This window comes from Nuphar pumila, chromosome 3, assembly GCF_984573655.1.
Source record: "Nuphar pumila chromosome 3, dmNupPumi1.hap1.1, whole genome shotgun sequence".
Lineage (NCBI taxonomy): Eukaryota > Viridiplantae > Streptophyta > Magnoliopsida > Nymphaeales > Nymphaeaceae > Nuphar > Nuphar pumila.
In genome coordinates, this window is record NC_143251.1 from 30,705,802 (window position 1) to 30,716,259 (window position 10,458).

Below are 10,458 nucleotides of genomic sequence, written 5' to 3' on the forward strand. Positions count from 1 at the left end.
CTCACCCTCTCCCTGCCCTCGTGCTCGTCCTACCCTCTCCCTCTCCTTTCTTGCAACAAGGGGACTAGGAGAGAGAGGAGCATTGCTGGGCCAGACTCCCTCTCTCTCTCTCTCTCTGGTCATCGCTGTCTCACCTCCCCCAAGTTCGTCTTCTAGGAGGAGTTCATCGCCCATAGGCTCTCCTGGGGTGAGAACCTTACCTGCTACACCGAATGCGAGTACCTCTCCAACTCCATCGCTGGCACCGGCAAGGGCCTACTCTACGAGATTAGAGCTCAGGAGGATAACGCCAATATGATTTTGTGGGTTTCATCAAATTGAGGTATGCATTTGCTAGAGCTTGATTTTAGGATGCAAGCCAATGAGTAAATTATTTTAGGTCAACTTGGGTTCAAAATTGTCTCAACTATAGTAGTAAAGGGCATTCATGAGGCTGAACATTTTATGGCCAATTATGGGTTGTGATAAGACCAAATATGGGCAGAGGGCATCACACCCTTTAAGATTGTATTCACTTCGTTTCTACAACACAATGATCGAAAACTAATAAAGTATATAGGGCTGGCTATACGTGAGTGGACAAAATCACTTTGCATTAAGATTTAGGATATATATATATATATATATATATATATATATATATATATATATAGAGAGAGAGAGAGAGAGAGAGAGAATCAACATTAATACTCTTGAAGATCAACAAAATGTTGAACCCATGAACCGAACAAAATAAAAAACAAAACTAAAATATAGAAAAAACAAAAGCTAAAGAAAAAGAAACTACAGACAGCTAGCAACAAACAACAAAGCCAGCTCAACCAGGATCCACTGGATTAGAAGAAACCACCGTTGAGTGAACGTTGTTCAAATGAAAGGAGAAGTCTCTAAGATGCATACATAAAATCGCATATACGTCAACCAAGATTTTATGAACAAGATGATTAAGGATGACCGGAATTTGACGGAAAGTAGCATCATTGCGACAAACCACCAAGTAGTAAGCAACCATGTCTTCCAGATCAGTCTCCACTGCTTGCATCGTCTAATTTCAATAGAGCCCAGGAGAGAGAGAGAGAGAGAGGGGGGGGGGATGTGTCGGCGCCTAACCAAACCATGCCTAACGTTAGCCTAATGTTCCTCACTGTTGGATCCAAATGAGATTCAACGGCCAGAAAAAAGGGCATTTTAATGCCCATTTTGTACCCTATTGACCTCATTTGTGAATCGCTCTTCTCACCTTCTCCCTGCCCTACCCTCTCCCTCTCCTTCTTTGCAATGAGAGGAATAGGAGAGAGAGGAGCATCACCATTGGGCTAGACTCTCTCTCTCTCTCTGTTGCCATCTCTGGTCCACCTCCCCCGAGTTCGTCTCCCAGATGCCCTCCTAGGGTGAGAACCTCACCTACTACACCAGATGCGGCTATCTCTCTAGCTCCATCATCGGTGCCGTCAAGGGCCTGCTCGACAGGATTAAGGCCCGGAAGGATGATGCCTATATGATTTTGGAGGTTTCATCAAATTGAGCTATGCATATGCTAGAGATTGATTTTAGGATGCAAGTCAAGGAGTGAATTGTTTCACATCAACTTGGGTCCAAAATTGTCTCAACTATAATAGTAAAGGGCATTCATGAGACTAAACATTTTATGGCCAAATATGGGTAGAGGGCATCACACCCTTTTAAGGTGGTATTCACTTGTCAGTTTTTTTCAATACAATCATAAAAAACTAAGAGCATATAGGACTGCCTATACATGAGTATACAAAATCACTTTGCATTAAGATTTAAGATATATATATATATATATATATATATATATATATATATATATATATAGAGAGAGAGAGAGAGAGAGAGAGAGAGAGAGAGAGAGAGAGAAATGTGTGGGTGCCTAACCAAACCATGCCTAACATTCCTGGCCGTTGGATCCAAATGAGATCCCATGGCTAGGAAAAAGGACATTTTAATGCCCCTTTTGTACCCTCTTGACTCATTTGTGAATCCCTCTTCCTGCCCTTTCTTTGCCCTGGTGCTCTCCCTGCCCTCTCCCTCTCCTTCCTTGCAACGAGCTGACTAGGAGAAAGAGTGGAGCATCGTTGTTGGGTTAGTCTCTCTTTATTGTTGTCGTTGGCCCACCTCCCTCGGATTCCTATTCTAAGAGGATTTTGTCTCCTAGAGGCTTTCCAGGGGCGAGAACCTCACCTACTACACTGAATGCGGCTACCTCTCTAGCTCCATCGTCGGCACCAGCAAGGGCATAGACACGATTAAGGCCCGAGGTAACACCTATAAGATTTTTGGGGTTTCATCAAATTGAGGCATGCATCGGCTAGAGCTTGATTTTAGGATGCAAGTGAAGAGTGAATTGTTTCAAGTCAACTTGGGTTTAAAATTGTCTCAACTATAATAGTAAAAGGCATTCACGAGACTAAACATTTTATAGCCAATTACAGGCTGTGATAAAGCCGAATATGAGTAGAAGGCATCATACCCTTTAAGATGGTATTCACTTGGTCATTTTTAAGTCAACTTGAGTCCTAAAATCAAGGTTTTGCATAGTCAACCGATCTTCATGATTTTTGCTTTGTTTGGCTTCTAAAATCAAGCTCTAGCATATGCATACCTGAATTTGATGAAACCCTCAAAATCATATAAATGTTATCCTCCCCGGCCTTGATTCCGTCGATCAGGCCCTTGCTGGCACTGACGATGGAGCCCGAGAGGTAGCCACATCCGATGTAATAGGTGAGGTTCTCACCCCAGGAGAGCCTATCGGCAATGGACTCCTCCTGAAAGAGGAACTCGGGGGAGGTGGGCTGGCGAAGGCAACAGAGAGATATAGTCTGGCCCGACGGCGATGCTCCTCTCTCTCTCTTCGAGCCCGCTCGTTTCAGAGAGAGAGAGAGAGAGAGAGAAGAGAGATTCACAAATGAGGTCAACAGGGTACAAAAGGGGCATTAAAATGCCTCTTTTCTTAGCCGTTGAATCTCATTGGGATCCAACACCCAGCAACGTTAGGCACGGTTGTGAAACACACACACACTCTCTCTCTCTATATATATACGAGTGGTATTTATGCTTCCGTTTTCTCCACTTGAGTACAGGGCCACCCTGATGTTTCGGATAGCCACTGTTGACCACCCAACAGAATAGGGCCCTGAAATATTAGAACTTGTACAGGAGATATGCTTGTTCTGTAAAATAACTGAGAATGGCTGGTTCTAACTGATAATCTAATAGCTTTTAAACCATTACATGATAACGTTAGGCTTATTTAATAAGACAAACCTATCTATGGAGTATGGACACACGAAACGTGAAAAGGAAGATAAAAGGTAGGTATAACCACACTCTTACTAGTTGACCTATATCTTCCCCCCGGTTAAGCCATCTTCAAGGCAATCTGGAAGATCGAAGAATGGAGAAACCAACGCAAAAGTCCACAATTCTTCATTTCAGCCATAACCATCCATTGGAGCTGGCCAATCACAGCAGCTTCAACATAAATGGGAATTCACCATGCTGCTCAGGATGCAAGAAGAGATTGTCTTCCAAATATGCTTATTGTTGCCCTCTCTGCAATTATTTCCTCCACGCTTCTTGTTCGGAGATGCCAACTGAGATTCGCCATCCGGTAGATAAGGACCACCCTCTAACTCTTTATGCGTTTCCTCCTTACCCGGGGGGAGTGTTCAAGTGCAGTGCGTGCAGCGAACCAGGCAGTGGCTTCTTCTACAGCTGCAGGATTTGTGGGATGGACGCGCACACGCAGTGCGCCAACATGCCCATGCATCTTCGCCACCCGGCGCACAAGCACACCTTGGACCTCAGCGTTTCGGTTGCTCGTGGGGGACTAGGCTTCATCTGCCTGGTTTGTGGCAAGTTTGGCCGCAAATGCTGGCGTTACAGGTGCAAATCCTGTGTATTCGACGCGCACCCAGGTTCTCTCTCTCTCTCTGCGTGTGTTGGATAAGATTGGTTACTTATATTCCTTCAAAAGAAAAAAATATCATGCATCATATAAAAAGAAGCAGAGAGGTAATCGTGACCGTAGTGGCAACAGTTGAAAAATGAATTTAATAACGAGCCTTTTCTAGTGAGATATTCGAAGGTTTTTATTTTTCTTGCGTTTTTTATGCAAATTATGAGAAAAAATAACAAAAGTTGGAAAGCAAAGACTTTCGAAGTTAAAAGGTCAAAATACGCAATTAATTTCTGGTGATATTTAACTTTTTAAACAGCTGAAAAAATATCATTCTTTTTTGGCGTTTTTATTTCTCCAGCAAAAGACTGATGTCGTTAATATCTTCATGACCCGTGACAAAAAAAATTTCTTCTGTTTTTCAGAGTCTTTAAATGGGGAGGGTGTTGTGTGTTCTGGATCCTAATCTGAGCCCCAACACACGGGGATACGAGCCCCATGTGCTTATATACGTGGTGCTCATTCGGTCCCGGAAGATGCACATGTGTGTTCGAGGGGAACACATAACCTGCTTCGCAATTGAGATAACATTTCAGATTTAAGGTTTCGGCTACTGCTCTATGAAAAATGTTGCTTATACATTGAAATGCCTTTTGCACCCCCTCAAGCGGCGGTCAAGGCCAGCGCCCATCAACTTTTAGGTGAACACGGATCCCATCATTTGAAACAGGATGTGTTCCATCGTACATTCAAACATTCAATCCTAATCATCCAATCAAAGGTTAGATGGTTCTGCTGAATGGCTAAGATTGAATGTATCCTATTCAAATGATAAGATCCGTATTCCTTTTAGGTTGCCGGGAAGTACCACATGCTAAAACTAGCATGGCCTGCAGTTGTCCGATACTCTATACAGTTTCTCCATATACGAAGAAATTAAACCTCTCAAATTATAAACAACACATCCCTTCATAAATATGTCTATCCAATTAAATAATCGATATACTAGTGATCACAAAGGAAGATGACAACATTTATAACTGCGTCACCTGTATGGGAAAACCATTAATTATTTTCATTCCAGATAGCCATTTCTCAAGGATGTGTTCATGGATTGGTCTCCAATATTATACATTTAGGGTTGACACACTAATCTAACCTATACCATCTGTTGAGTTTGCTTCATATTGCGCTCAGACTGTACTTTTCAGGCTGCGTACTTGAGAAACACCCTCCACCGGAGCCGGAAATTATTGCAGAGCCTTCGGAGAGATCTATCCCAGAGGAGAAAAAAGGTTGTAATAAAAGTTCCTTGAAGCGTCAAATAGGAGAACGTGTCATGGAGGCAGCAGCAGTGGCGATAGTATCAAATGTTGTAGGCAGCATGTTTGCTTAGCAATTTAACTTGTGTCCCAGCTGCATGTTGGTGTACTGTTCAGACTAGCGCTTGCTGTTATAAGTGGGTTCCTTATGTGAGTTTGGATGCTCCAAATGGGGATCAGGTTGTTGCACATATTTGCGCCTTCAGTTTCTTGCTAGTCCATGTCTGTTAGGTTTTGTTAATTGTTAGGGGAATATAAAAAACGAGATCCCTTATAAGATGACTCGTATGGTTCCAGCTATGAACATCATCTTGCTACTATATATGTTGGATATGGTTTGTTGAATTCAATGGTTAGAAATGGTGCAATTTGGGCATTTAATTGTGTTAATCACTCTGATCTGAGGAACTTTTGTTGTTTGGTGGATTGTTGCGGTACCATCTACAAGTCTCGACTTTACATGAAGTGTTTGGTCTTAGAACGACTCTCAACCATTAATCTGGTTTGGCTATGGATCTGTCGCATTGCTAGGTATCAATTTGTGATTTCTATGTTTGGTTTTGCTTATGGTTGCATTTGAACAGTTAAGGTATATATATATATATATCACCTAAATACTAAATTTTATACATGAGCAGATGCACTTAGCAATGCTCAACATGTAGCTCTTTCATGCAAGAATGACTTTAATTTTTTCTTATTTAAGTACTCTTTTTAAATGATGCATGTTGTGACTAAGTTAATGCGTATACAATTATTGTTTCACTTCTTAGCCATGTGAGTACTAACTTAACCTGGATCATACTTTGAATTGTTGTTATATTTGAATGGCTCTTTTCGGTTATGACATCATGTGTCGTTATATCTTGTATTTGTCATTATAACTTTCAAAGTCTCTGTCGTCATATCTCATTTTCAAAATGGCCCTATTGACCGCATCATCATTTGTAGTTAGTAGAGCTATAACGACAAATCATTTGTCATTATATCTCATTCAATTGTCATTAAATCTTTTTCAAAAATGTCCTACATTTTTGGATGTCGGCAACCTCGAAAATGTGTGTTCTAGCCCCGTCTTGAAGCATTTTTGATAGCTCAAGTTGCCCCCCTCACTTAATGACCTTCCTAAAACTAAGATCCTATCTCTTAATATCCTCTCCAAGATCAAATCTCAATCTTTTATTCAAATCCTTTTAACCACATCCCTAGATCTACCTTTGGATCTTAGATATATAGGAAACATATTTGGATCCACTCAAATCCTATAAATATGAGGGCCTTCTCCCTATTTCGAAGGATCTGAAATAAAAAACGCAAAAATCCTTTCACAACTTAGCTTTAGGGTCCAGATCACCCAACTTATCCATTTTTGAAGCTCGAACAAAGCCAAAGTGTCATCCATACTCCCCTGCGCTCAACCGTCGTAGAGAGGGCTACCTAAGCCCATGGTAAATTTGGTTATATTTTTGTTGTTATTTCAATTATTTTATGCATTTTTATAAACTTAGATTTGTCTAATGTTCATATATTTATTATTCACTTGCATTTTCTTGAGTTTTGGTGGTTTCCACAATGAACTCACTTTTTCAAGGTTTTCATGTCTGAGGTATGCTCTTTCTTTGCAATGCAGCCCCGTCAACAATGATTTGATATTTCTGATATGGTTGATCCCTTTTCAACAGAGGAGGAAAGGCATAAAGATCGTTTCTCATTTTCTTCTAATATTCGAATCCAGATCTTAGATCCATTTTTCTGAATAATTTTTAGCAAAAAACTTATGTTTTTAGCTTTTTAAAACTCAAGATCCATATAATGGCGATCACGGTGGGACCGTTCGCTTAATCTAAAATTTAAAGTTGCTGGGATAGTGTTGCAAGGTTGGTACCCATTTGCATGTTTTTTGAATTTGGATCCAAATTCACATATTCTATTTTTTTCTATTTTTCTATTTTTTGGTTTCTGGCACCGTCAAGGTGATAGAGGCATATATCTGTGCTTGTATCTTGCTTTCTTGAATTCTTAGGCTTATCAAAAAGCTGAAGAATGTGACTACGTTTCACATGCTTGACTTATTTTTAGATTTTATCTCTATAATCTCGGAAAATAAGTGTGAATAGTAAGAAACAATTATTTTGATAAATTTTTTTGCTAGAAATACATGTTTTTTTTATTTGTATCTCAGCGATTTAGTGACAAAAACTCATATTTTCAAGCTCGTTGAAAAACTGAGACTCAGATCCAAGTTTGTCTAGTTTTGATCTAGAGCCGAAAACTCCTCTGGGGCACTCATTTTTCTAATTCAAAATCAGGTACTGATATTTTCCTTGTGTTGTGAAACAGTCAACTAGTCAACATTCTTAGAGGCTTATCTCCCTAATCACTTATCGAATTGCTATGATTTTGGTGGCATTAAAAAGATAACAAACTTTTCTTTCATTGTTCCTTTTGTAGTTTTTCTAGATTTTTGGTGTAGGTGGTCAGAAAATAGGCTAGAACAGTCAGAATAGGAGTCCCAACGCTTGTTCAACACCTATTTTTAAGAGCATTTTTGAGGCCATATCTTAGCTCTCGTCTGTTGGTTTCCAACATTCCATATGTTGTTGGGAGTTTTTTTCGAATTCTATCATTTTCAAAGTAAAAAATTAGTAGCAACATCTGTTGTTGTTTCTCGACTTAGAATTTTTTTGAGAAAACACCCTCTATTGGATTGGATTTGGTTTTCTTTAGGTTTCAGAACCCCAAATCCTAAAACCTATGTATGCATCTTGTCTTTTGTGCTATGTGTAGTGTTTGAAGCCCGATATACCTTTTGGATAAAGACTATATCTGGATCCAAAGATCTGATCCATTTTATTTTCTCGCATAAAAAACTATTTTGGATACAAAACCATAGTGTTTTCTCGCTTGCATTTCTATTGTTCCTAGGTAAAGACAATAGGTAGATTATGTGTTTGCTTTATTGTTTTAAAATTAGAAAAATAACCTAGAAAAACTTGTTGGAGATTTGCATAACACTTAGAATTTCTTTGAAATGTTTTGAACCTCCAACAAGAATAGAAATCACTTTATTTGAAGACAATGCTTGATTCACGTGTGTTCTCAATGCTTTATTCTCTCTCTTAGGACTTTGATTGTAGAGACTTTATTTTTTGCTTGAATTTTTAAACCCCCGTAACTCGTCCTATCATTTTGGATTTTCAGATCCCTCACTTGTACATGAAGCCTACAACTTGGGTATATCAGTGGTGGACCAAGGATACTAGTAACCCACTCGCAGTACCAGAAACTCTAGTTTGGGTACATCGTGAAAGGTCTAGTGCAGAGAAAAGCCTATCCCAACAGAACTTATTTGGAGCAGACCTCACAATCGGTAGAGCATTCGAGAAGAAATAGGAAAACACATTTACAAAATCTTGATCTGTGTGTTGTTTGACTTGTTTGGACTCTTGTATGTACTAGATCCTAAACCATGATCTCACAAAAGAATTCTACGGATCCTATAAGGAATAATTAACGTTTGAGCTAGGGTAGGGTTCTGAGAACACTAACCCACCCAGTCAACCTGGGTCTATGACCCAAAATCCATCTAAATTTTTTAGAAAAGTACCTAGAGGCACTCAGGAGTTAAGGACCCTATTAGTCGGGTTCTAAGGAATGGGGATGACCCGTTCATCTAGAGGAATATCCATTAGTGACCCTATCAGGAAAGATCTAGTTCATCTATAATCAGAACCAAAAGAATATGTCTTAGAAGAGCCAAATAAGAGTAAAGGTGTCCATTAGTGACCCGTTCATCTAGAGGTTTTGTATGAAGAGCCAGATAAGAGTAAAGGTGTCACAGATGAGTTCTTGAAACAATCTGTCTTAGAAGAAGTAAAAAATTCGAATGAGGTTTTGAGAACAATAATAGAAGGTCTACAACAACAATTCCTAGAAAATGAGACTAAATTGAAAAGCTTTAGGCAAAGTCAGAAGTGTAAGGCACAACAGGTGTCGATTTGAAAGGTTTGGCCAGCTCAAATCCCAAATCCAGTAATATCAATTGCTAGAAAAAATGATTCCTGACCTAGTGAATACAGGGAGCGGGTCTGTAATCTCAAAGAATAGTTAAGAAATATGACTCATCAAATGAAAGGAGCCAAAGGAGAGTGAAGACCCTATGAGATTCAAGACTTCATCCTAAATCAACACACAAAGTGTCTGGGTCTAATCTCTCAAAAGTTTGTGAAGTTCAGCAAGACTGGGAACCCTCAGACCCATGTCACTTTGTTCTTGGATGCATGTTCAAATTGTCTCGACAATGATCAAGCTTCGATTCGATGATTCCCAAGAAGTTTGAAAGGAGAGGCTTTGTCTTGGTTCTCTACCCTAGATGTCCATCAAATCTGCTAATTTCAAACCCTAATGAACATATTCATCGAAAGGTTCAGGTTCAAAGTGGATGTGCTGCCAACAATCCGTCAATTGTATGATCTTAGGCAAAAAAAAATGAATATACATAAAATTTTATAAATCAATGGAGATCTGTATACCATGAAGGATCTAATTACTGAATTTCATGCTATCACTCTAATCATGAACAACTTCAACCAATCATTGAAGGGGCTCCTTGCCATTAAGAAATATAATACCTTCGTGGAGCTTATCGACATGGCTAGTTGGATGGAGTCAAACCACAAAAGAGGGATGTATGATGGATTACTGGTCAAACTGGGAACAACAAAGATAGCGGGACCAAGAAATCCAGCCCAAAAATTAGGTCAACATTGTGAACCCTCATAAAAACAATGGGCATTCTGGATAATCAGAAAAGCATAATCAGTACACACAACATGATCAACAGAGGCATCAAGAATAGTACAAACAATCGAAAAAATACAAACCACAAGGGGAACAACAACAAGGACTCCCAAGTTCCAAGTGGAACCTGAATTAGACCAGGGTTCGCAAGTTCACCCTATGCTACCAATCCCTTATAGAAGTCACAATTTTTTTACTAAAAGCCAATCTCATCAAGTTTCTCGAGATTCCTAACCCTTCTCAAGTTAAGAGAAAGCATCCCTCAAAATTCTGTAAATTCCATCATACAACAAGACATGACACTAAATGGTGCATCACTCTAAAACACATTGTCCAAGATTTGTTGGACAAAGTTATCTCTAACTTACTAGACATAATGAGCAGACCACAAGAAACATATATTTAAGTATC

At 39.5% G+C, this 10,458-nt stretch overlaps 1 protein-coding gene across 1 annotated transcript; it reads left to right on the forward strand.

Moving 5' to 3' along the window:
* Positions 1–3,421: 3,421 nt before the first annotated feature.
* Positions 3,422–5,321, forward strand: LOC149842479 (protein VACUOLELESS GAMETOPHYTES-like). The gene is made up of 2 exons (XM_090000670.1): positions 3,422–3,944; positions 5,137–5,321. The coding sequence occupies exons 1-2, from the start codon at positions 3,422–3,424 to the stop codon at positions 5,319–5,321; spliced, it is 708 nt and encodes a 235-aa protein (XP_089856796.1).
* Positions 5,322–10,458: the final 5,137 nt, after the last annotated feature.